This window comes from Myxocyprinus asiaticus, chromosome 50 (genome assembly GCF_019703515.2).
Source record: "Myxocyprinus asiaticus isolate MX2 ecotype Aquarium Trade chromosome 50, UBuf_Myxa_2, whole genome shotgun sequence".
NCBI lineage: Eukaryota > Metazoa > Chordata > Actinopteri > Cypriniformes > Catostomidae > Myxocyprinus > Myxocyprinus asiaticus.
The window spans coordinates 15,417,654-15,445,545 of record NC_059393.1 but is presented as its reverse complement, the minus strand read 5'-3'; the positions used below and the strand labels follow the sequence as shown (position 1 = coordinate 15,445,545).

Here is a 27,892-nt window from a genome sequence, read left to right as displayed (position 1 = left end):
CAAACCGGAAATTCCGACCATCTAGCGAAATACAGTAGATTCACTGAGAATATTGTGGATACTGGAAAACCTTAATTTAGAAACATAAAGACATGAAAACCAATCAAAACTTTATGGATCATATTCCCACTCTTCATTCATTATATGTATAGAATATTTAGCCTGATATGGTTATTTGAAAGTGCCTGCTGCTTTGTTTATTTCGAAATCAGTTTACTTGTTTTCAACGCACGAACATGTGTGCGCTACTATGTTGAAATTTACAGGCAGCGAGGGCCGTGATGCCGCTCAGGACCGGACGTGATGACGTAAGAGCTTTCGCCTGTATACGTGCGCGTTCTCGAGTACGTTTCGGAACAAGTAGAAGGCGACGGGACCTCGTCGTGGATTCTGTTCCGTGCTGTCTCTACATTTACAAACAGTCCTCATTTTTTACACGGCTACACATATTTTAATACTTCACCATGAAAAGTAGGGGGAACATGTGGCTGTTCGTCGGAACGTTTGCATTTTTTGTGTTTTTTTTTCAAGCCGAGGCTCTGACAGGTAAGGCGTCGCGTTTTTATGTTGTCCATTTTTTCACTAACCAGACTGCTGACAAAAACACTGGCCGAGACAACATCATTTTTTAATTTGTTTTACGTTTGTAGCCCACAGTAAAGCAAAATACGTCGTTAATGGCTGATTTAAAGGTTTTCAAACGTTTAAAAGCCGATAAAGCCGTCGTAGTTTTGTGGGCGCACGCGCATCGAGCTATAGCAAAAGCGGATGTGTTTTTAAAATACACGTTTTCTCTCTCGTTGCATATCAGAACGCATGCATCACATTTCTCACAAAAATGTAAAAATATAAACGACTGGAAAGATGTATTGAGAAGAATTTGTAAAAAGAGGAAATCGATAGAAAATTCACCAGTGAGATGTTAGCAACAGCATAGATCATGACCGTATTATAGCTAAAGTTCTGTACTTAAACCACCATGTGCTGATTATCTGCCTTGCTTTAATGTAAAATACCCGTTAATCCTCAAAGGGTGTTGTAAGCTTTTAAGTTACACATTTACCAAATTGGACAGTATCTTCTCTCCAATTCTTCTTTCATGCTTCTTGGTTGACATTTTGGCTAATTATTGCTGAGTTTCATGTGATCTCTCACTGGGGCTCAACAACCAGCAGGTCTCAGCCAGTCTTTGCTGTTTAATATTAATGTCTGTTCTGTTCCCTGGCAGGTCGGTTACTCCAGTGAATGATGTTTAAACACAGTAAGCAGCAGGCAGCCATTAAAACCAGTGCAGACTAGATTTGGAGGCCTGCAGTCAGCATGCTGTCATTGTTGGCAGGTCTAATGAAACATTAGTTGAGAAAGCAATGGGACAACTAGGTGAGCCTGTAGTTACATTCTCAAATTTAGGGCATATAATCATATAATGGAAGCTGAAAAGGCAAAGCATCATCAAGTATTTTGTCCAATCATCTGGCGTAAAATTTGTTTCATCTTTTAGTCTATCCTTGGTCCGTAAAAAGCTTAGCCTAAGCTCATTATAATGTTCCATCACTGTAAATGGCCCACGCTCAGAAATCCCCACAAACCCTCTGAACCTGTAGGCACATAACCACCATTACTATTATGGTAATGAAAGTTATTTTCATTAGAGCAGTGTACCCTTCACTTGGAAATACAAATCATATATACTCAATGTGTTTTTCTGTATGAGCCGATTGATCCAACCCCTGAGGTAAATTAATGGTGCTTTGCATGATAAATGAAAATGGACAGCAGCAGGATAATGAGATTGTTTTAGGGCCTGGTAACATCATAGCATAATTCGTCTCCCAGCAGCAGCTAAATTAATGTCTGGTAATGTCTGTAAATCCGAACCTAATCAGCTTCTAGCTTGCAGTTAGAAATAGAGTTCTAAACGCTGTAGGTGGTGGATTTCTACACACAAGCCTCGACCCGTACTCAAAACTGCTCTAGAAATTACTGGTTCCTTTTTGTGCTCACTATGACCTCTGTCACCAGAACAGATTTGTACTTTGAAAGAGCAACAGGTTTACTTATAGAGTTCCTGAATACTGTGGCACATACGCTGCAGCAAAACCTGAGCTGGCAGCTCCCCCCGCTCAACTTGGTTATGAGCGAACAAGCAGGTGATTTTTTTTTTACCAGGTTAATAGCCATCAAAAAGTGTTTTGTTTGTGGAGGTGTTTTGATTTGGCAGCCATTTTGCACTCTGGAAAATGCCTTGAAAGTGTGTTTCTCAACATACACCCAATGATTTTTTTTGGCATCAAGGATGGTTCTGTCCTATCCTTCAACAATTCACAGCTTCTTTTTGTTAGACCCTCTAAGGTGCAAGGATACTTGCTTTCAGCTTTTTAACATCGAGCCTTTTTTTGTTCAGGCATTCTTTATCCCAATGGGACTAGTCAGTTTAGTATCAGTGACTAATACTTTTTGTAATGCACATTTAAGTTAAATAATAGTCTATGCAAGGGCTAACGCAGGAAAGATGTTTCTTATCAGCACACTAGATTATTTCTTACAGGCCATCAGCATTAAAGGAAATGTTGACCCAGAAATGAATAAAGCTGCTTTTAATCTGTATACTTTTTTTTTCTTCCTTTAAACTCTTTTTGAATAATTTAGCAAATGTTTGTCCGCGCTGCTTCCTCATCCATAAAACGAAAGAGATTGACGACCCCATCTGTCAAGATGCAACAAGGACAAAAAAAGTATTTCATACAATTCATTCATTAAGTCTTTTGAAGCCGAACTATATGTGTAGTGCAACAATGCATGCTCACTTTTTCAGCCATCTTTGTTCCCAAAGTATTTTTCCCATTCGTATTTTCCCATTGGGATTTTATTAAATACTGTATAAGAGTTTCAGGGCCCTAACTAAAGTAATTGTTTCCCCATTAAAAAAAGTTTTCTCAAAGAAATTAATTTTGAAACGTATGTATAAAATCATGACCACTCACATGAGTTGAGGACTCATCAGTAACCTATAAAAGCTGTTTTATTCTACATGGGGCAGGAGCGCCCTCATGGGGGCTGCCATTTCAGAACCACATGGCCAGCTGAATGTCTTTTTATTGGACATTTTCACTCTTGGATTAAATTAATCATGGCTGATTGCGAATAGTTCATTTCTACAATGGCATCTGTAACTGAAAACTATTAATTTTGAATGATGCTGCTGCATCTACACAACTAGGATGCATTTAAAGAATAGAAAAAAGGACCATTTATGTCTTGTTCTTTTGCGTATTAACTACGTCCTTGTTGAGTGTCAGGCATATTTCTATGACTGTGACACACTTTATAAAGGCATGAAAAATGTGGTGTTTCTCAGGTCTAATTAGATGTAGACTTCATTAAATTCAAAAGAGTGTAAGTAGTATTAATCATATTGATTTAATGACACAAATCATGGCTAGTATCATCTGTTGTTGGAATCCTCAAAATACACATGCAGAAAGTAAGTTTAGACTTTGCTTCGAAGCAAAAAAGTATTTTGAAAATCAGACCAAAAGTCAAAGGTGTAAGACTGTGCACTTAACGACTTGAATGAGGGGATGAATAAAGAATTGCGAATGATGTAATCGAATTAAAAATGATGGAAATATATAAAACTTGATTTAAAGTTAAGTAAATAATTCTAAAACTACAGTGATCAAACAGGTGACCATTCAACCCCCAGTCAATGAATCTGCATGTTGGCTTAATGAGAGAGGAAAACTTGTTTACTAGAGCAGTTTGAATAAGTTAATTATCTAGTAGCGGCAGACTTTGTACCAAAAAAGGACCTCCGTAGAGTTTGAATTATTTAGAATTTAAGCTTTGGATGTTTAGCTGAAATGCCATCTTATTTAATTAAAATCTGAATTATAACACACTAAATCCAAGCACTGAAGTACACGTTAATAATCCTGTCAGAAGAGTTAGTTTGTCTTTTAGAGTAGAGGAGTGCCTTTAAGTGAACACTGTAGAGGTGACCTTTCATGATATTCACTTGGATGAGGCCTGTTCCCTTTCAAAGGGCAGATGATGTTATTTCAGGCTCAAGGCATGTGTGGAGTCTCATTGCTTTGACTGTGGACATCCACCCTTTTTTACTCCTCCCTAGCTAACATGCAAAAACATTTTCTCAACAGTGGGGATAAATGGGATCGAAATGGGAGTGCCTCACTCTTGTTTAAAAACAAAATGCACTGAAAACATATATGTGCTACACTACAGGAAGAAACTGGAGATCTGAAGCTGATCTCAAACAGTTCTTGTCATTGATGTGGAGTGGTGTTTTTCAAGAAGCACTGCACAGACTCCCATGTTGTCCGCCGTGTGTATTGTTCTAAGGTGATCAGAAGAATTCCATTGAAAGTTCTCCATGGGGATTAGCACAGAACAACCTTTGAATGTTATTCTCGGAGTACATGCTCACAAGGAAAAGTCTGTCATTCGGTATGTTTATATGCACATTTAAAAGTTTGATTTCAGTCAGATTGAAAGAATAATTCTTATTTTTTAAATGTCATGTAAATGATTTAATCTTACTTGAATCATATGATTTTTGGAAAGTTTGACTAACAAACCTAACATGATTGCAGCTTAGCTTAGACTTAGTCCAGCACACTGCAAAAATTTTATTTTTGTATCTAACTAAATTTTGCAGGATTTATGCTTAAAGCAAGAAAAACTATACCGCCACCCTTGAAACAGTTTTTTTTTTTTTTTACCCTATTGGCAAAATTATTTTTCTTGTTATGAGCATAAACTTTACTCAGTTTTGTTTATATTTCTCTGAAAACATGACAAAATGCCTTTGTCATTTTGATTTTCAAGTGAATTTGACTTGTTTTAATAATGAACAGATATTGTTACTGGAAAACAAGATGAAAATACTAAGATACTTTCAGTGCATGTAAACATTAATTGGACCACAGTTTGCCACAGCACATGTTCTGAAAGACAGGTGATGCCCAATGTGTATTTAACCTGCCATATTTTTCGTAATTACAAATATTCATTTTTGCATTGTCATTTATACTTTGTCAGAATAAGAGACTAGCTCAACTACTCAATAATACCCAGTTTTAGCGTAATAACTTTACATGTAAATGTACTAACTTTATTTTTATATATCCATCATATTTTACTGTAATCAGAATTTGACATTCATCAATGACATGTCCTTTGCCTCATCGGTCATCACCATTGCTTTTCATCTATTTATTCCAAATTATGAATTTCATACTTTGTCAAATTTCATTTTTCATTGCATTTCTTGATATATTAAGCTTTTATATGAATGCATGCTTTAACTCATTGTTTTTTAAATGCCTCAACATTTGGATTTTGGTATCATAAAGTGCTAAAAAGCACTCATGTGAGCCAGGATTTGGACTTGTATAATGATACACAAAATCCATCTGTTTCTTATGTATGCCTGTTTTATGTCTTCCATTGTAACATTCTTTCTTTTCTCTTCTTTTGTTTCTTCTTCTCTTTGCCTGCCTGTATGCTTCTAATCATTATTCATATCATCTCAATGAATCGTTTGCTTTGAAACCAAATCCATTTTAATCACTGGTCCCATTCATCTGACAAATCCAAATGTCCAGCGGGCTTCATAAAATCGCCCTTGTCGCAGATGAAACTGATAGAAGACAGTGCAGAGCTTCATTGCGAGGTCATAGGCAATCCCATCCCTGAAATTCAGTGGTGGTTCATAGAGGGCGAGGAACCAGATGAGATTGTTACTCAGCTGTTTGACGGCGCACGAGAGGAACGTGTGCACATCAATGCCACCTATATCCACCATGCTGCCAGCACGCTCATCCTCACCAACCTAACGCTCAACGACACGGGCGTTTACGAGTGCCGTGCATCCAATGACCCTGACCGCAACGACCTCAGGACCCCACCCAAAGTCAAGTGGATTCGCTCGCAAGCGAATGTTATAGTGTTTGAACGTGAGTTACATTGTGGAGATGGAAACACCACGTCTCCCCTAGTGTAGCGGAAGAAAGTCCTGTAGATTCAGACTCTCCCTGGCCTTGCCCTTTACCTTGTTTTGTCCTTTAACTAGAAACCAGGACCAGCTGCTAAAGCCAGGTGCACAGTGTACGATTTTCATGGCTCTTTACGATTGTTGCTTGTCAGATCATGCAATATGATCCCAGTGAGATCTTGGGTAAAATCCATTGCACAGTATGCGACAAGCCAGACTGTACAAAACACATTTTCGACACTTTGGTCCCGATTGGCAGTGCTCGCTAGGTATTTAACACCATCTGTTTGACGTAGATGTAGTCACACTGCTCAACTGTGATGCCAAAATTCTGACACTGCCAGAACTTCGTCAGAGGCTAAGATTCATCGCAAAAGCAATTAATCAGAGATTAGTGAACATTTCACACAAAGACATGCTTTTGCGCTTTGACAAGAAATCTTTTACGATACCTGAAATTTGTTTCAGGTGACGTCCACACTATTCGTTTTCACTAAATGCATTGATTTCGTTACATTCACAAAAAAAACCTCACCATTACCACATACTTTAAAACGATGACATTAGAAAACTGAAAACACAGGTTTCAAACTGAAATGAATTAGTTTGGATGTGGCCTCAGATGGCAAAATTGCTGCCTTATTCGTACATTGTGAACCTGGCTTAACACAACACAGAATCATTTCTTCCACACAATCTCTACTCTAGCACTGGCTGTTCCTTTAAAGTAATCCAATGCCTTTTGGAGCATATAAGTGCGTAGGGTTGGGTACCGAGAACCAGTCCTTGTTCAGAACTAATTCCATTCTTTAAAAAATACCAGAACTGTATGAGCTTCACGATTTTCGGTTCCATTCATGGTTCCCCTACGTGCAACTTTCCGTTGATGTGAATGAAACACTGTGCAAAAATACTGTTCCCAGCAGTGCATTTCAGCAGCAGCACTGTCTTCTACTGACTCTAGAGCGTAAAACACACAATGTGATCAGTGTATTTTAATTCCCAAACAAATTACTCTCATGAGCCGGCTCTTTTGAATCTACAATGCAAAACATACAGCACTTCCAGTGTAGTCCGAATCCATAAAGAATGATTCTGAGATGGTTCTTTTGAATCTACAGCTCATAAAGCACAGTGCTTCCAGTATATTACGGTATAGAAGTATCAAGCGCAAGTTATGAATTTCCAACTGATGAGAACTGTTGAAGTCTCACAAGCCTGAAGTATAACAGTCTAAACAGTAACAGTTTCTTGAGACAGTTATATAATGTTATATATTTTACTTCAGACCTTTGAGACTTCACAGGTCTCTTCAAATGATTTTGTTGTAATGAGTGGCATTTTATAAAAGAATAAATGAAATGTGCCATCATTTTTCTTGTTTTAGATTTTTATTTAAAATATTGTTAGAATCATTTATTGGCTAATATTTATGTCTCAAAATCTGCAAACCCACCTTTTACAAAAATTGAATTACATGTATTGATTTTTTTTTTTTTTGCTTTGTAAAAATCTGAATTCTCATGGTTTGGCAACAGACTGCAGAGGGCAGTAAATTTAATAAGAACTGCATTTCCTATTTTCAAATAATCCTTAAATACTAAAAGAATTACTGGAATCGTTACTGGAACCGTAAAAGAACTGGAATTGTTAAGAGGTTTCAGAATCAGAACAGAATTGTTAAATTCCTTATGATTCCCATCACTGTAGGGCCATAAGGTGAACCTTTTAAAGAAATGGCATTGATCGTTTAATGTTACTGCTGGTCAGAAGGTGTATGATGTACTAATTGGCATGTATTTCTGAAAAAGGGCTCAGATTATGTCTTTAACATGGCTTTCCTTCAGTAAATGTTTCGCATGTACTAGAACATCCAAAAGCTCTTTAGATGTGTGGCTTGACAATTTGGCTCCCAATGTCTAAAGCAGGGGTCGGCAACCTATGGCACGCGGAGGGGTAATCAGTGGCACGCCAGCAATGGCGAGTGAGTAGACTTATTTTATTTATATAAATTCCGCACCTGCATTCTAATCTACATCTTGATGTAATCCTTCCTCATGATCACGCAGTGTGTTTTCATGAGCTGAATGGGAGGCTAAATGAAAAATGTGACGAGACTGCAATATACCCAACAGACTCGTGCAGTGTGTGCAAGCCATTTGCGAATCATGAGCCGGCAGCACTTCACTTTTGGTTAATCGTGCGAGTAAACGCTCGCTTTGATTCGGTCAGACTATGTGGATGACAGCCTACGTTCTCTTTTTCATTTTTCTTTTTGCTTTCAGAACAGCATGTGATGTAATCATACAGGTACACCCTCCTTGAACCATGGTCACATTCAAAATTAGATTAAAAGAGAAAACATAACTCTGCATCGTGGAGTCTATTAAAAATATAAATTAAACCTGGAAATAAAGTTTTAGGATTTTGCAGGTGCGATTCACAGAAAAGGCCTAAATAGTTGATCGGTTTGTGATGTGCGAATGGCTTGCACGTGCAGCACGAGTCTCATCACACTTTATTTGTGTTTAGTCTCCCATTCAGCTTATGAAAACGCTACATCATGAGGAAGGATTACATCAAGATGTAGATTTGAATGCAGGTGCGAAAAACTTATAAATAAAATAGCCTGCTCCTCTCTCTCTGTTGCTTGCATGCTAGTGATAACCCCTCTGTGTGATTTAGTAAAATGTATAAAATATAAGAAATATTTAAGATTCCACACAGTTTTGTGATCGGTAATCAAATAAGCAAATTTGTGACATTAACTGTTAACTCATTTTGTACAAAAGGACAGGGTTTCTTTCATTAAAGCAATGTACATTACATTCACATGATGCTCTGTGAAAAAAATGAAATGGCACTTCATGTCAAAAAGGTTGCCGACCCCTGGTCTAAAGAGTATTACACTCAGCAAATCTTTAATTGCACACAACCGCAGAAAACCTACAATTCTTCCTATAAACTACAGCAATTTAATGAACTCATGGAGTTTATTTCCCCTCTATCCTGACTTGTCTATGTTCATTTACAAACTGCTCACTCCTTAAAGGAGCTGATAATTTACTCACCCTCAGGACATCCAAGATGTATATGATCTTCTTTCTTCATCAGAACAGGATTTAAGATTTTTAGGAAAAGTATCCCAGGTTTTTAAGCTTCATCCAATGCAAGTGAATGGACACCAGTTTTTGATGGTCCAAAAAGCACACTTACTCAGCATCAAAGTAATCCACACGACTCCAGCCAGTCAAGTAATGTCTTCTGAAGTGAAACGATACGTTTGTGTGAAAAACTAATCGCTAATTAAAACTTAACTTTAAAAAAAAATAGCTTCCTGTAAACACTCGATGTCTCACGTCGCTGTTGCGTGACGTCAACTTGTTGGCGTGCTCTCGTGAGAATTCAGAAGTTCCACTCTGTTTACCACAGAGGAACGAACTTCACATGAGAGCTAGGTCAATTCAAACAGCTACGGAGAGCTGGCGGAAGCGCCGATTTAAAGTTAAATAAGTTTTAATTAGCAATTTGTTTTTCACACAAACCTATTGATTCACATCAGAAGACATTACTTGATTGGCTGGAGTCTTGTGGATTACTTTTATGCTGACTAACTGTGCTTTTTGGACCGTCAAAAATTGGTGTCCATTCACTTGCATTGGATGAAGCTAAAAACCTGGGATACTTTCCTAAAAATCTTAAATCCTGTTCTGATGAAGAAAGAAGGTCATATACATCTTGGATTGCCTGAGGGTGAGTAAATTATCAGCAAATTTTCATTTTTGGGTGAGCTATTACTTAAATGTTACCCTGTAGCTCACAGCCCAAATCTACCTTCACTTCTCCCTTTTTTAGTGTTTTCTAGCACAATGTGCATTTTTGTGCACATTGTGGTAAACATCTGGACAGCAATGTTCCAATCTATTCTGTCCTGTCTTTTATGTAAAAATACTAATTTCAGAGTACCACTGCACTTCATCTTGAGGTTGGTAGATTCATTTTAAAGGATACCTAAGTTTCAACGGCACATGAGTTGGTGAGCAATTTGTAAACATTAGATTTTTTTGGGAGGGAAGTCTTGATAGTGGTCCACCAATCTGGGTTTTTCAATGACTGATACCAGTATCTAGCGAGCAGGATGGCCAATATAAATGCCATACAGTTTAACAACAGTAAATCAGATGTACACAAAATTTCTAATGTGAAATGAAGACATACAATATTTACTCAAATTCGCTTAAACTTGGGAGGAAAAAAACTTGAAAAGAGAAATTGTTTTCTTTTCATTGACACATCTATTGGTAGATTTTGGAACTGACTCAAGGGAAAGTTTAAGGGATAGTCCACCCAAAAATGAAATATCTCATCATTTACTCACCCTCATGCCATCCCAGATGTGTAGAACACAAATTATAATTTTGTGAAAAATATTTCAGCTCTAAAGGTCCATACAGTGCAAGTGAATGGGTGTCAAAATTTTGACGCTTCAAAAAGCACAAAGACATTATAAAAGGAATCCATACGACTCCAGTGTTTTAATTCATATCTTCAGATTATAGGTGTGGGTGAGAAATGGATCAATATTTTGCTTGAAATTCTTCTCCCTGCCCAGTAGGGGGGCAGTTTGCATGAAGAATGTGAAAGTGATCTGTTTCTCACCCACACCTATCAAATCACTTCTGAAGACATGGATTTAACCACTGGAGTCTTAAGAATTACTTTATATGCTGACTTGTGTGATTTTATTGAGCTTCAGACTTTTGGCACCCATTTACTTGCATTGTATGGACCAAAAGAGCTGAGAAATTCTTCTAAAAAATCTTAATCTGAGTTCAGCAGATGAAAGAGTCATACATATATGGGATGACATGAGGGTGAGTAAATGAGAGAATTTTCATTTTTGAGTGAACTATCCCTTTAACACTCTTTTAATCGGCCAAGTGAACACTGTTATTTGGCCCGATTAATCTGCCTGGCCAATAGATCGATCTATCACTACTTAAAATTTATGGAAATTTCTATAGTGAATATAAATTTATGCTCAGCTCCATAAAATTATTTTCATGATTTTTTACACACACACAAATGGAAGTTATGGAAATTCATTGGTCAAAAGATGTGGTAACCTGAAAAGTTATAATATTATAGCCTAAAACCTTATCAGTGGTTAGTGTATTTGTGGTAACTTGCTACTTTTATGCATGTGCAGATGCCAACATTCTGACTGTTCCAACTGTGGTGAACAACCTGACCTCTGCAACTCTCAGCTGTAACCTTACCAACCCCTCCTCTCCAGTTAAAGGCCACTATTGGACCAGGAATGGCAAGACCATTGACAACTCCAAATCATCCAGTTCAGGCCTTTACACGGAGTACTAGTATGTTCCTTAAACTCAAATAAATAAATGTTTGACTAAAGACGAGCTAAAAGTAGTGCTTAATGTCATTTCCTTTAATAATCAGCTTCCCAGATTTAGAATGTTTAAGCATCCATTAAGTATTGTGCAGTCTCTTTGTTAATTCATAGTTATTGAGATGGAGTTGTCACGTGGCTCTGTCTGCAGCAGTAGCACCAATAATCATCTGACGCTCAACACTCTGACCTTAATTCCCATTAGTGCAGAAGCAGAGCTGCTGGGTTGGAAAAAAATATCCATGGGGATGCCTGCACAGCATACTGGAAAAGCTGTTTACTTTACAGATACCTGTTTGTTTTGCTTTATTTACCTCCCATCCACCTTTATAGGTATGATGAGGCTTTTATATTAAAGGCACCTGTGGGCCCATGAAAGAATTCAGGGAGATTTTTTTTTTTTTTTCACATGTCTTGTTCAGATTGGAATTCTAGCTTTGTACTTGCTGAATACTGCACTGTATACACAATTTTTTTAATATTAAGTCAAACAGTAGGCTTCATTCCATGATAAACATTTAAAACGGTATTGTGCTACATTGTCACCTAAAAACAGCTATTTTGCTTATCAAATAAGTCAAGAAAGAGATGTTAAAATTCATGGCTGTTATTACTTCTGGTTCATTCGTCACACTGGAAATGGAAGTTAAAGTGAAGTGCATTGGTGATGGCGACCAATGCGCACTTTTTTTATACTGCCTTGGTAAACATAGTAGATCATCTGAGTATTCTATGCGTATAGAAAATTTACATACTGTACTCGGTATACATTAGGGGTGTAATGGTTTACTACTCTTATGGTTTAGTTCACGATATTGAGCTCACGGTTCGGTTCAGTTTACAATTCTTTAAGCCTGAATCAAGAAAAGTTAACCATAGATAGGAAAAGAGCATTACAGAAGCATCCTAATTTGCCAAAAATCTTAAACAAGTGTCCTTAACAACCCCACTGGCATCCTAACTGAACTTACTTTGAAAGCCAATGGTTATAGTCACATTACAATACTATAAAACATAATATTGCTCTGTCCGTGAATAGCGCTACATTAATTAATGATACAAATTGAAGAAAAGCGACGTTTGATGGTAGAAACACTTTTTGAAGACTTTGCTTTGACAAAACACTTACGTAGGCTTAGGACGTCGCATGTATTGGATGCTTGTAAAATAATTAAAAACAAACAAATAAACCAATCTCCCTAATGCATTTTAGAACTGCGATAAATAGTGCCTCGATACACCATTACACCCCTAGTATACATACTAGGGCTGCACAATTAATCAAATAAATGTTTGTTTACAATTAAAGCTGCCACAATTAACTAATTGTGAAAAGTGTCAATTATAGCAGCCATGTAGATCTTAAGTGTGTGAATTTTAAATTTAATTTTCTATTTGACGTGTATTTTTGCAGTGGTTGAGCATTGTACGCAATCACAAGTGCGTTACTCGCTTGTGTGTATCCTTTTCAAAATCTGAAGTACAGTTTTGTTTTTCATGCTGCTAAGAGGGCCAATCTTAAGTTGACCATTTAGGCATTTATTTTAGGCAAGACTTCATTTACTGATAAAACAGCCATAAAATTCAGAAACCGTTCTCAACTTTTTGATCTGATTTCTTCTGTTTTTGTGTATATCTCATACTGAATTTTCAAAAATTCAAACAAAATCTAACAAAACAAAGGCAATCTGAGTAAACACAAAATCCAGTTTTTAAATGATAATGTTATTTATTGAAGCAAAAAAGTTATCCAATACCAGCTGGGCCTGTATGAAAAAGTATTTGCCGCCTCAGTTACTAAATCCCCAAATCTATGAAACTGCATTCATAATGGGGTTCACAGTAGTGAACCTTCCCAAAAGTGGCCGACCTTACAAAATCACAGCGACTGTGCTCCAAGAGCACAGCGACGACTCATCCAGGAAGTCACAAAAAAGCCAAGGACAACATCTGAGGAACTGCAGGCCTCTCTCGCTTTCACATGGGTGTTATAAGTGTTGGATAACTTTTGCTTCAATAAAAAAATATAGCCAAAAATTTTGGCACCCTTGGTAAGTATGATCAAAGAAGACTGTGAAAACAAATCTACATTTTTTTTTATTTTTATTAAAGATCAAAAGGATAAACAATCACAATCTAACCTTTTAATTGAAGAAACAATTGAAAGGGGAAATCTCATTATTAAATTAATGTTTTTCTCAGTTTATTTTTTTATTTTATTTTAATGAAAGATCAAAAGGACAAACAATGCAGACTTTTTTTTTTTTTTTTTTTACAGCCCTCTTTGCTCATTTACCAAGGGTGCCAATATTTTTGGCCACAACTGTATATTTGAAAACTGTATTTAGTGTTTACTCAGTTTGCCTTTTGTTTTATGTTGTTTGAAGATCTAAAACATTGTACTATGAAAAATACACAAAAATAGAAGAAATCAGGAAGCACTGTATATAGAAAATATGGCGTGCAGGTGATCCACCCAAAATAAGTATTTTTAATGTAAATTATATCAAAATTAATAAACTACAATCCACAATATTGATATGTCATAATCGTGCAGCCCTAATACATATACTGCTGTAGATGGTTACTGTTTGGGGGGGTGATTTTGATTTGTTGGGCTCACTGCTGTTTTTTTTTTTCCCCTCCCCACAACAGCATTGAAAAGATTGATTACCACTTTTCAGGAATATATTCATGCGTCTTCCTAACAGAACCTCAGGTTAATAAAACCATTGAAGTCAAAGGTAAGAACTGTTGAGTCTAGTCTATCTGCATCCAACACAGTTGGAACTTAAATTAATGTAAGATATTAACCCTAGTGTTGTGTTTGTTGTGCTAACACATTTTGTGTTCCTGGTCAAAAATGACTGGCCCACTAAGATTGTTCATAAATCTCTCATATTGGATATTATTACAAGATATTGCTTTTAGATATTTTTATAAAACTTTTTTTTTTTTAGTAATTATGACTGGTTTTGTATTCCTTTTTTGAACATATTAAAGCATTTTTATTTTTATTTTTTATTGATAGGATTCATTGAACCGAGAGCTGGAGGGCACTCCCTGCTGAATAATAATAATAATTTAAAAACCACTTGCTTGTTCTGAACCAAATAGGTGTCAGTTTACAGCTTTAAATCTGGACTTTACAATGCATATAGCTGATCCTATCAATTCTTGAATAATGCTATTTAATTTGCTGACAAATAAGAACTGTTTCATTCTCACCATTTGCAATCACAACAATTATAATCAGAGTTGATAAAACCTTAAAGATGAGATAGCCAAGCGTTATATATCATTGGAAAGGTCTCGGTTAGTAGAATGAAATGAGCAAATTAGTTAAACTTAAAGGCCAAACTGCAGTGAGTATTAGTGTATGAAATTCCCACTTAGACAAATATATTAAACTGGAGTGGCTTTTTATCCCGTTTTTCTTTATTACTTCCTGAAAAATACATATAACATAGACAATGACGTATAACTCGCAGCGTACTATCCCGATTCAAACAAGCCCAAACACAACATATGGTAGAGATCTTGAAATGTTCATCAAAGAGATTACATGGAAAGGCGATGCACAAAAGGGCACTCAAAACACGTGTGTTGTGAGTTTGTGCACATGTTCGAGGACTTTTTCTAAAGCAGTGGTTCTCAAACCAGTCCTGGAGGCCCCCTAGCACTGCATATTTTGCATGTCGCCCTTTTCTGACACCCAATATAAGTATTGGAGTCTCCACTAACGAGATGAGTTGAATCAGGTGTGTTTGATCGAGGAGACATCCAAAATGTGTAGTAATTTCCAGTGGCTAGTCATTTTTGACTGGGAACACAAGTGTAACAGTGAAATCCTAGCAAAAAAAAGTAAATAAAATGTTTTCAGATACCATATGTGAACGAGGTCAAGAAATGTTATTTCAGTTGGATTGAGTAAAAAAAAACAGCAGTTAAAAAAAAAAAAAATTGTCCAGGTCAGAATGACCAGAACACAACTTAAGGCATAAATTTGTTATTGAACTACAACTGCTGTTTTATTAAGGAATATTACGAACTGTATTTATCCTGGTTTTTGACTTTGTGCCCAATGCCCTTCCCGTTAGCTCTCCCACACGTCGCAGCCTACAAACACACTGAATATGGTAATGAGAATGACAAGGCTGTTCTTGCATGTGTGAGCCATGGATACCCCTTGCCTACTGACTGGAGTTGGTACAAGCTTTCCGAAGATGGAACTGGGATAAAGGTACACAAAGGTTTTAAAAGACTGTGCATGTTGCAAGAACAGGTGATAGGTGCCTGGCCTTGTGGTTTGACATTAGTTTTAAATGCATGCAGTCATTAAAATTGCAAAGATTTGCCAAATGTCTCTTGGCATAGTGTGAATACAATACTGTTTAACTGATGTATAGCAGACCTATCATATTTGATGTATCTCATGAGATTTACGTAGTTATCTCTCAACGTAAACAGAAACTTGTGAAACTGATTTGTTAAGCTATCAGCTTGTAAGCGATTTCCTTCTTTTTACTATGAGCATTTACGTTGGTGTCCTTGTCAACACACAGGATGCCATCGAAAATGGCACTGACAAGTATGAAATCAAGAACACTCCCAACAAGACCACACTGTACGTGAAAGATCTGGATATCAACAACGACATGGGCAACTATCGGTGCCTTGGTCTTAATGATCTGGGATCAGCCCACGATCAGATTCAACTGCATGTGCGCAGTCGCTTAGCTGCCCTGTGGCCCTTCCTTGGCATAGTCGCTGAGGTCATCATTCTCGTCACCATCATTTTTATCTACGAGAAGAGGAGAAAGCCTGACGAAATCAATGACGGTAAGTGACGGGAGTCATTTACGTCATAGTGATCTTTCGCAATCCAAATGTTCAGTGGATGTAAATAATAATAAAAAAAATCCTTTTTTTTTTAATTAATTTTTTTATTTATAATGGTGCAGGATCCAATTTCAGTTTGATTTTGTACATTTATTTGGCTGCAGTGTGTGGCTGTGCCTTAGTTGAGTCTATTTTTATTATTTACTTTGTTTATTTCTCTGTTCGCTGCTGCTTTTACATTGTGGTAAGTGCTCAAAACTGCATGTCAGACTGCAGTGGACTTACAACTTTCACTGACAGTTTGTCTTAAATGAGAAGATAAAATACATCAGATTTGTCAGAATGAGTTTCTTCAAAAAGAAAAGTGACTTGTTTGTTCTCCCTTAGCCAGTGAAAGGGTTAAGTTGAGTCTGACATGTTGCAGTTTAGAATGTGCATAATACCTTGACATTTAAAACCCAATAACCAAGATGACATTTCCGAAGGATCATGTTATATTTCCTTGCATGCTCTCTGCATAATTTTCTCATTGCATGATATTCTTCAGTGCTAAATTACTGCAGTGGTTCCTTATGGGTCTCATTTGTCTCTGCGAGGCAGCGCCCATATGACACAAAGGGTGGAAAATTATATATCCCAAATTCAGTATTACTTTAACTGCTATTCTTTGTTCTGAATGTGTTTGGACATGCTCTCTGCATGAAAAATTGGGCAGTAAAGGTGTCTTTTACACAAGGATTCAACTCTGTTTTATTTAAGAATATATTTGTTGGTTTTCAACCCACATCTTAAAACATTTATCTTTGATTTGTGTAGTGCAACCTTGCCAGTAGCTGTAGTATTTTAAACTGTTCTTTTTCAAACAGGCATTGTTTCATTTCACAAATCCATTGTCATTTCCTTAGGCTTATCTACTATGTACTGGAATGGAGTGGGGTGTTATCATAGGTTGCTTTTTAATATGAAAATTTTGGGGGGATCTATGCAGAAATAAAGTGTGCAAGTTTATAGATGATATAATGCTATTTGACAGCCTACACAGGGACTGATCCATAAACTGAATAGTATCTTTAAACAACGTTTGGGTGAATCTCACGAAACCAGTCAAGAAAATGTCCTGGTCATATTTAACCTCAAATCAATAGACCTTACTCACAGCAGAGCCATCTTTGATTTTTGACTGGAATGACAACGAGGCTGTGAGTGACAGATGTACAATCTCTTCAATGGGCTGTACTGCAGTTTAAAGTGTTTTTGGATCAATCCGTGGACAAAACATTGAAAAAAATATCTTCAAGAACATTCAGTAGACAAAAACACTCCAGACAACATGAGTTGTGGAAAATCCATTAGGATCTAGAAGCTTTTTACAGCTTTATACCGTGCATGCCATTGAAGAGATGGTAAGTCTATCCCTCAAAGCCTCATTTCATTCTCGTTAAAAAGATGGCGCTGCTGTGAATAAGGTCTATACGAAACTATATAAAATTTTCAAAAAGAAAATAAAGCCTACATTTAGGACCATTAAGATTTTTTGTTTTGTTTTCTCTGACATTTTACTTTTACTATTCCCATTGTTTTAAATGGGAACTCTCATTACTGTAATACAGTCATGTTTTTACTTTATTACAGTAAGACCCGTGCTGTTGTTCAATTATATTCTTAATTAAAATATGCAAAAATGAAAGGCAGTACCAAGGGAGTACTACTTTGATTTGTAAATACAATTCATATAATCTGTGTGTTGCAGTATTGGAAATATTAGAATGAACAGAAATGTGGGCCAAAATCTGCGTAACTGTCATGAAAATAATGTCACAATGTAAGAAATCTTAATGGCCATAAAATTAGGCTTCATTTTCTGTATACAAAATCTAATTTCTTAGTTGTTGCTTTTGATTTTGAGTAGAGCCCGACTGATATGGGATTTGAGACGGATACCAATTTTAGAGGGGGAAAATTTGCCGATTACCGATATGGTGGCCAATATATTTGAGTTGGAATGAAAACAGACTTTTTCTATGTGGATTTTTCACTGATTTTGCACCGATATGACTATGCAAAGGAAGGCTGCTTTCTTAAATATTTTTATCAAAGAATATTTGACATTATTATACATTGTCATCAAATTCTAGAAATGAAAATAAAGAATCAATAAAAATACAATAAATAGCTAAATAAACATCAGTACTGTATGTTTAGTATCAGTCAAATGCTGACCATTCAAATAAAGAATAAATAAAAATAAAATAGTTTAACATCAGTACTGATTAGCTAGTTAGCTATAAGCTCATTGTCACGGAGAGTAAAATATGGATGTTTATTTTACTTTCCAGCATTGTCACACCAACTAGGTAATAACATAGCGTGAAATCAACACTCAACAGACCCAATCCACCACTGCACCGTTGGCTGCTGAGCTGCAAAAAGATGCTCTGATGTTTACAAACTATAGCTGGCTAACAGCAAACAGATGTGATAAACAGGAGTGACATGGTTGTCAGGGACAAGGTTAATATTATATTAGTTATATTTAAAAGGGAAAATGATGGGGTCATTGTTTTATAACTTTCCTGTATGTATTTCACAAACTAGTTAACAACTTACCGTGATGACACACTGAACTCCCCTGTCTGCAGAGCCATCGTCAGTTCAGAGTCAGCTCTGTAAACAATGGATTCGGAGCGCACTCTGCTGGACAAACTACGCTACGACACCAATTCTAAAGCATTGTTTTCTGCATTATATGTTCTGAAAAAAAGTTTTCATATTGGCGCATATCGGTAAAATATACAGCGATACCAATATATCGGTGAAAGGCTAATATCGGCCGACCGATATATCAGTCGGGCACTAATTGAGTAAAACAGGGCCTTGACATTTTCCTCACAGGTTTCGTGAGAATGTCGCAGCTAATGGCAAGTTTGTGCTCCAAACAATGATACTTGACTAGAAACAGTTATCGTTAGAGGTTGACCGATAGTGGATTTTACCTATATCGATAACTAAGTTGATAACCGATTAATCAACCGATTTTTAAAATTGATACTGAATGAAAAAAAATAACACAAAGTAAAATAGTGCTGAACTTTATTACAAAAATAAACAGTAGTGACTGAACCATGAAAATTTATTGTGCTTTTTAAATGAAATATATAAATATTAATATACAGTTGAAGTCAGAAGTTTACATACACCTTAGCCAAATACATTTAAACTCAGTGTAAGGCAGTTCTTGGCAAAAGGAGGATGCTGGAGCCGGCTTGACAAACAGGTAGACATTTATTGTTGTACTTTTCAGTCGCACACAATAAGGCCACTTTTCAGCAGTACACACAAGGTTTGCTTTTCAGCTTCACTACACAAACTCAGTTGGCTTTTCAGCTCAACACTACAAATAAACTGTTGGCTTTTCAGCTCAACACTACACAAACTCAGTTGGCTTTTCAGCTCAACACTACACACAAACAGCTTCGTTGAGTCTCTCTCCCTCTCTCCGTGTCTCTCCCCAACAGCAGCTCTCGCCGCGGCTTTATATCTTGCCCGTTAACGCTGCAATCAGCCACAGCTGGGCGAGATAATCTGCTTCAGGTTTCCAACCCAGCCTCGCTCCACACAGTCGCCGTTCGGCGCGCCCTGCTCTCCACACTCAGTTTTTCACAATTCCTGATATTTAATCATAGAAAACATTCCGTCTTAGGTCAGTTAGGATCACTACTGTATTTTAAGAATGTGAAATGGTGAGGGGGCCTGGGTAGCTCAGCGAGTAAAGACGCTGACTACCACCCCTGGAGGGGTTGTGAGTTCAAATCCAGGGCGTGCTGAGTGACTCCAGCCAGGTCTCATAAGCAACCAAATTGGCCCGGTTGCTAGGGAGGGTAGAGTCACATGGGGTAACTCCTCGTGGTCGCTATAATGTGTGGTTCTCGCTCTGGGTGGGGCGTGTTGTGAGTTGTGCATCGATGCCACGGAGAATAGCGTGAAGCCTCCACACGCGCTACATCTCTGCAGTAAAGCGCTCAACAAGCCACGTGATAAGATGTGCGGATTGACGATCTCAGACGCGGAGGCAACTGAGATTAGTCCTCCGCCACCTGGATTGAGGTGAGCTACTACGCCACCACGAGAACTTAGAGCGCATTGGGAATTGGGCATTCCAAATTGGGGAGTAAAGGGGAGAAAAAAAAATGAAATGCCATAATAATAGTAGAGAGTGATTTATTTCAGCTTTCATTTCTTTCATCACATTCCCAGTGGGTCAGACGTATACATACACTTTGGTAGCATTGTCTTTAAATTGTTTAACTTGGGTCAAACATTTTGGGTAGCCTTCCACAAGCTTCTCACAATAAGTTGCTGGAATTTTGGCCCATTCCTTCTGACAGAACTGGTGTAACTGAGTCAGGTTTGTAGGCCTCCTTGCTCGCACATGCTTTTTCAGTTCTGCCCGCAAAGTTTCTATCGGATTGAGGTTAGGGCTTGGTGATGGCCACTCCAATACCTTGACTTCATTGTTCTTAAGCCATTTTGCCACAACTTTGGATGTATGCTTGGGGTCATTGTCCATTTGGAAGACCCATTTGCGACCGAGCTTTAACTTCCTGGCTGATGTCTTGATGTTGCTTCAATGTATCCACATAATTTTCCTTCCTCATGATGCCATCTATGAGACAGAATGCATCTCTCTCCTGAGCAGTATGATGGCTGCGTGGTCCCATGGTGTTTATACTTGCGTACTTTCAGGCATTTGGAAATTGCTCTTAAGGTTGAACCAGACTTGTGGACGTCCACAAATTTTTTTTTTTTTTTTTTTTTCTCTGAGGTCTTGGCTGATTTCTTTTGATTTTCCCATGATGTCAAGAAAGAGGCACTGAGTTTCAAGGTAGAATACATCCACAGGTACACCTCCTATCAGAATCTAACTGGCTAATTGTCTAAAGTCTTGACATCATTTTCTGGAATATTCTAAGCTGCTTAAAGGCACAGTTAACTTAGTGTATGTAAACTTATGTCCCACTGGGATTGTGATATAGTAAATTAAAAGTGAAACAATCTGTTTCAAAACAACTTGCCAAAACTATAGTTTGCTAATATTAAATCTGTGGAGTGGTTAAAATTTGTTTTAATGACTTCAGCTGTATATGAACTAATATTCGTATTTTAATGTTAGCTTATTTTTAAATTGACGTTGTTTCCTTAGTTCACAAGAGGGTGAAATATATACATAAACCATTCAGCACTGTTATATTATTGCATAGAACATTCCTATCCTGGCTGAAAAAAAAAAAAAAAAAAAAAAACATTTCATTTTCAACTAATGTGCATAAAATAAATAGTTTTAGTCTGCCCATATTCTCAAATGTTAAGTTAAAAGTAAAATGGGGGGGGGGGGGGGATGCTTCAATAAACAGTTCACATGGTGGTACACTTGCACTGATTCCTACTACTCTAGACTCAAGCTTCATAATAACAGTGAAATACCACGTTGTATTTTATTCAGTGCAGTTGTTTGTAGAGTAGCAATATTCACAGATAGTGATATTCGGCTGAACTCAGTTGTGAAGTGGCTCAGACTATGAGCTCAGGCCAGAAACACAATAGACTGGAACCGAACGCGAGAATCTCGAGACACACATTTCAAAGTTGAACATCTTTCCTGACAAAGCATTTAAACAACTCATTGCTTAATCTGAGAAACGCTTATAAGAGAGCAAGACGCAAAGACCAGAGACCTCCACCAACTGTAAAGGTCTGTTCACACTGAATGCTTTTGCAACCTTCCATTTGTTTTTCTATGTAAACGCATTAGACAAAAGTCTTTAGTTTCCCTTTGTTTTTGTTTATTCAACGTCTTGTGCAGGAGTGCTGTTTTTTTAGATGATGTGTCTAATTAAAAATAACTTTAAAAGCATATTGAGACACCTGCTTTCTGCGCTGTCTCTAGCCTTTTTTAGCGCAAGAACACGATCGATCTGAAGTTATCAAATTACAGGTACGATACATTTTTTAAAATTGAAATCAGATGCGTTTGATTTGTTTATACATTTATCTCGGCTGCATGAAGATATTAACTTGCTTTCTCACATCACTAGCTTTAAATATGCAACTTAGCTGGCTAAAGAATGCATAAACGTGACCAGCTGGATATAAACTAATGCAAATAGATGGTATAATCGTGAATTTAAACATTTGGGTAGGACTTGCGTGTATTTTTGTCACATTGTTCTAACTGCTTGAGGTTAGCTTTAAATGTTAGTGTCCTCTCAGCCTTGTCGGCAAACATACTGCTGTTCTCTACTAATGCAGCATCTAGTCAACAAATTAATGACTTAAATGATATGACAACGTGTACTGTATACATACCTTTTCGTTGTTGTTTTAAATTTGCTCATGAAGTGTTCCGCTCCTTGCAGATTGTAGTCTCGCATGTCAAAACAAACACCACAAAGGCATCAGTGAAGTGATTTCGCCTCTAGAGGCCACTCTCATACTGCATAATGAGAGCGGATCCTTCCCAGCCGCTCCAGCATCGGATGCAATGGGGAAAAACGATCAGTGTGGAATTTTGCCGATAACCGATAGTTCCAGAAATCTGTTATCGGTGCCAATTCATTGGCAAAACCAACATATCAGTCGACCTTTAGTTGTCGTTATATGCTTTGTGTTGAAAACCACTGAACATATCCTTTCAATCCAACATCAGACTGCATGTTTAATGGAACGGCATCATTCTGCACGAATCATTCAGCAGTGCAGTAAAGAGATAGTGTATACTTGTTGACGTTTTTAGACTCCTAAATCAAGCAGTTTAGCAGTAGAATGGACTGAATTATGAATTTAAATAAAATGTTGTCCCATAATCAAAATGTACAGTACTCTTCATGTATTTAGTTATCTCACTGTCTCTTGAGGCTCTCAGAACTAGACAAGCTAACTGTAAAAGTAGACAGGGAAGTCTTGTATCTATAAACCTGTAAAATAAGTTTAACTTTGATTTCGTCTTTCCATGTGTGCCCTCTTGGTGCCTGTAGATGACGACGCAGGATCTGCTCCACTGTAAGTTTTTGTAATCTTTTACATTACACATATATTCTAGACAGCCTGATCTTGTGAAAATTGACTGACATTTTTACAAATATTATGTGGTTCTTTGTACGTATCGTGAAAATTATGAGGCGCAATGTCCATTGTGTGGTGCTGAAAGAGAATTAAATGTTCTCCCAAATGGATAAGGATTTTAAGGTTAATGCTCTATCGAGTTTTAAATCAACAGAACCTACCTTAAACCTAGATCTAACCGATAGTGTCATAAAAAGCAAACGTGAGATGAAAAACGCAATCGCTGAAGCAACCATGACATTTTGTGATGCTTCTGACACACAGCTTGCACGCTCTTCTGTACTTGGACCGCGGTCCTTTGCATCGCAAGTGCGATGCGCTATCAGTTGAATTACGACCTAATTTGATTGCGCGCCTGAACAAGCTTATGAATGTAGTTGGTTATGTAATGCAAACGTTAAAATGTATTGCCTAACAAATTATGCATTATAGTAAAAGTTTTCTGATGTCATAGAGCATTGTGTGAGGAACGGAGCAAAATGTTTATGAACCGATAATCTGCCTTTTATTCCCTTTCACACAAATAACATGTTAAAAGTAATTTGTTGTAGCACCTCTAGTGTTTCACCTGGAAAGTGCTGCGATACGTACAACAAGCCATGCAAAAACCATTTCAAAAAAGTGTAGGTATAGTAACGTGTTTCAATGGGACCAGATAGATTCTAGAGGTTGATTTTGATCTTTTTCAAAAGAACTTCAATGCCGTATTGAAATCTAGAAAACAGCTCCACAATATGGTTCTAGCTCAGGAAATCCTTGAGAGCATCAAAGAGGGAACTTAAGTGAAATCATGTTTTTCAGGAAGAGCAATGCCGCCACGAACCACAAAGACAAAAACGTCCGGCAAAGAAACTCCAACTGAGATGGGAGAAAAGGTGAGGCAAGACAAACTTGACAAGTTTGTCACACTTTCTTCTTGAAACAACAAAATATCTGATTTTCTTGCTCTGTTCTTGTCAGGTATCCTGATGACTACTGTTGAAGATGAGCATTGAGTTGTATAGTTGTTGCAATATAGTGCACCCTGAGAGTTAAACAACCTTTCACTTGAGGATAAATGTATTGAGATATTAATTGGTCTCCTTTTACTTGTTACTCCGGTCTGTAATGTGCTGCCAGCTGATGTTTTTAAAAGTGATTGTTTTTGGGGGGGTGGGGGGATTGCATGATTGTATTCTAGTTGTAGATGTGTTTATTGAAGATCTCTAAATGTGGGAATAAACAATTTTTTTTTGGTTTTGTCCTGGCTTTCTTCAATGTTCCTCACGAGTGTACAACGGTTTCTAAATCATCTACCTTTTCACTGTTCAGAAGCATGGTAATTTGACAATGTTCCGTGTCTACACAGATCTCTGTAGCTGAAACTATCTAAAAGGTTTCTTTGGCAGGAGTCAAAGGACCTGTTGTTCACACTTTTTGGCAGTGATTTTCTTTTCTGTAAGCCTTAATGTCTTGCCACTTCATTGTATTGTAAAAACATGCTGTTTTTAATCATGGCAACAACTTAATTTAACAACTTGTATGTGCAGTACTTGTGTTGTTTCTGCATTTGAAAGCGCACTGTTCCAGTGTGGATGGTCGAATGCCACTTTTAATTTTTTTCTGTTGGGTTAACAATTTTTCCATTTAACATCTCAAAGGGCTTATTTTTAAAGATGCTTGTGTAGATTTTGATGTTGGCTCCTAAGCCGCTACTAACCCATAAGGACCAAGTGCTAGAAAGGCGTGCCATTTGCTACTCCGATAATCAAGTATGTAAATTGTTGCCAAAATGTTTAAATCTAATATTTAGGTCAATGAGATGGTAATATATTTAGATGAGAAGTCAGTGAAAGCGATGTATAGTGAAGGCTTATTTAGTTGCTTAATAATACTCTCCTGTAGACATTTCAGAAGTCATGCTCAATACATTGTGATGCATAGTGTCTGGATGTGTGCCATTTCCAAGTTGAGGTGCATAAAAGTTAAGACCTTATTAGAAGTGTATAAATTATTTTGCCTTAGTGCCATAGGAAATCTAATACACTGTCAACTGTACTGACTTGCACAATCTGAATAAACTTTTTTGATTTCAACATTGGTTCTCTTTTGAATATATATATATATATATATAATATATGGTTCTCTTGAATATATTTAATATATACAGTGTATTCATCAAGTATTCAGACCCCTTCATTTTTCTCACATTTTGTTATGTTGAAGCCTATGCTAGAATGCTTTAAATTATTTTTCACATCAATCCACACTCCATACCCCATAATGACAAAGCAAAAAACAGATTTTTGATAACTTTGCAAATTTATTAAAAAGAAAAAACTGAAATATCACACAGGCATAAGTATTCAGACCCTTAACTCAGTACTTAGTTGAAGCACCTTTGGCAGCGATTACAGCCTCAAGTATTTTTGGGTATGATGCAACAAGCTTTGCACACCTGGATTTGGAGATTTTCTGCCATTCTTCTCTGCAGATCCTCTCAAGCTCTGTTAGGTAGGATGGGTATTGTTGGTGGACAGCCATTGTCAGGTCTCTCCAGAGATGTTCAGTTGGGTTCAAGTGTCCCTAAGCCACATTTGTGTTGTCTTGGCTGTGTGCTTAGGGTCATTGTCCTGCTGGAAGGTGAACCTTCGGCCTAGTCTGAGGTCCAGAGCGCTCTGGACCAGGTTTTCATTAAAGATATCTCTGTATTTTGCTGCAACCCTTCAACCCTGACCAGTACCCGCCGCTGAAAAACATCCCCACAGCATGATGCTACCACCACCATGCTTTTCTGTTGGGACGGTATTGTTCAGGTAGTGAGTGGTGCCTGATTTCCACCAGACATGATTCTTTGAATTGAGGCCAAACAGTTCAATCTTCATTTCATCAGACTAGAGAATCTTGTTTCTCACAGTCAGAGAGTCCTTTAGGTGTTTTTTTGCTAATTCCAAGTGGGCTTTCATGTGTCTTGCACTGAGGAGAGGCTTCCGTCTGGCCACTCTGCCATAAAGCTCAGATCGGTGGAGTGTTGCAGTGATGGTTGTCCTTCAAGTTTCTCCTATCTCCACACATGATCTCTGGAGCTCAACCAGAGTGACCATCGGGTTCTTGGTCACCTCTCTTACCAAGACCCTTCTCCCCCGATAGCTCAGTTTGGCCAAGCGGCCAGCTCTAGGAAGAGTCCTGGTGGTCCAAACTTGTTCCATTTAAGAATTATAGAGGCCACTGTGTTCTTGGGAACCTTCAGATTGTGCCTTGACACAATCCTGTCTCTGAGCTCTGCAGGCAGTTCTTTGGACCTCATGGCTTGATTTTTGCTCTGATATGCATTTTCAGCTGTGAGACCTTATATAGACAGGTGTGTGCCTTTCCAAATTATGTCCAATCAATTGAATTTGCCACCGGTGGACTCCAATCAAAGTGTAGAAACATCTCAAAGATGATCCAGAGAAATGGGATGCACCTGAGCTAAATTTCAAGTGTCATAGTAAAGGGTCTGAATACTTGTCAATGTGATATTTCAGTTTTTCTTTTTAATAAATTCGCAGTTATCAAAAATCCGTTTTTGGCTTTGTCATTATGGGGTATAGAGTGTAGATTGATGTGAAAAAAAAAAAATTAAAGCATTTTAGCATAAGGTGCAACATAAAATGTGAAAAAAATAAATAAGGGGTTTGATTACTTTATTGGTGTTATCAACTTTAAAGCCAAAGAAAATGCAATTTCCTTCGATTTACAGGCACCAGTCAATCATAGAAAAATGTTAAAGTGTTCCAGGTTCAATACAAGTGTAGATCAATCAACAGCATTTGTGGCATAATATTTACTATTGATAATATTTGATTACCACAAAAAGTTTTGACTTATTTTTGAATAAAGAGGGTACTGTAACAGTAAGGGCACTCGCAATGGAATTGAATGGGTCTAGTCCATAAATGATAAAATGCACAGTTTCAAAGGTTTAGCTACAAGATGTTAAAGGAACGGTTCACCCAAAAATGAACATTTATCATTTTCTCACCTTTATGCCACCCCAGATGTCTATGACTTTTTCATCTTAACTGAACTTAAGCTTTTTTGGTCCATACAATCCAAGTGAATGGGTGGTAATCCATAAGACTCAAGTGGTTAAATGTCTCCGGAAGTGATATGATAGGTGTGGGTGAGAAACAGATAAATATTTAAGTCTTTTTTTTTTATTATAAATTCTCCTGCCTGCTCAGTCAATATTCACTTTCTTGTGTTTTTGGTGATTCACATTCTTCATGATTCACATATCACCCCCTACTGGGCAGGGAGGAGAATTTCTAGCAAAAATTTACTTAAATATTGACTTAAAGTTTCTCACCAACACCTATTGTATCACTTTGAAAATATGGATTAAAACACTAGAGTCATGGATTACTTTTATGCTGCCTTTGTGCTTTTTTGGAGTGTCAAATGTTTTGACACCTATTCACTTGCATTGTATGGATCTACAGAGCTGAAATATTCTTCTAATAATCTTCATTTGTGTTCTG

General features: G+C 37.3%; 1 protein-coding gene across 2 annotated transcripts; it reads left to right on the top strand.

Annotated features, from left to right (window-relative positions):
- Window positions 1-331: 331 nt before the first annotated feature.
- LOC127439196 (basigin-like) lies at window positions 332-25,465 on the top strand. 2 transcript variants are annotated; one of them, XM_051695342.1, is made up of 9 exons: window positions 332-546; window positions 1,229-1,380; window positions 11,226-11,394; window positions 14,085-14,173; window positions 15,530-15,672; window positions 15,995-16,271; window positions 23,303-23,327; window positions 24,192-24,265; window positions 24,351-25,465. In XM_051695342.1, the coding sequence occupies exons 2-8, from the start codon at window positions 1,368-1,370 to the stop codon at window positions 24,250-24,252; spliced, it is 777 nt and encodes a 258-aa protein (XP_051551302.1). In that variant the 5' UTR covers window positions 332-546; window positions 1,229-1,367; the 3' UTR covers window positions 24,253-24,265; window positions 24,351-25,465. The 2 variants fall into 2 exon arrangements, with proteins under 2 accessions (XP_051551302.1, XP_051551301.1); XM_051695341.1 differs by lacking the exons at window positions 332-546; window positions 1,229-1,380 and adding exons at window positions 4,252-4,467; window positions 5,628-5,978.
- Window positions 25,466-27,892: the final 2,427 nt, after the last annotated feature.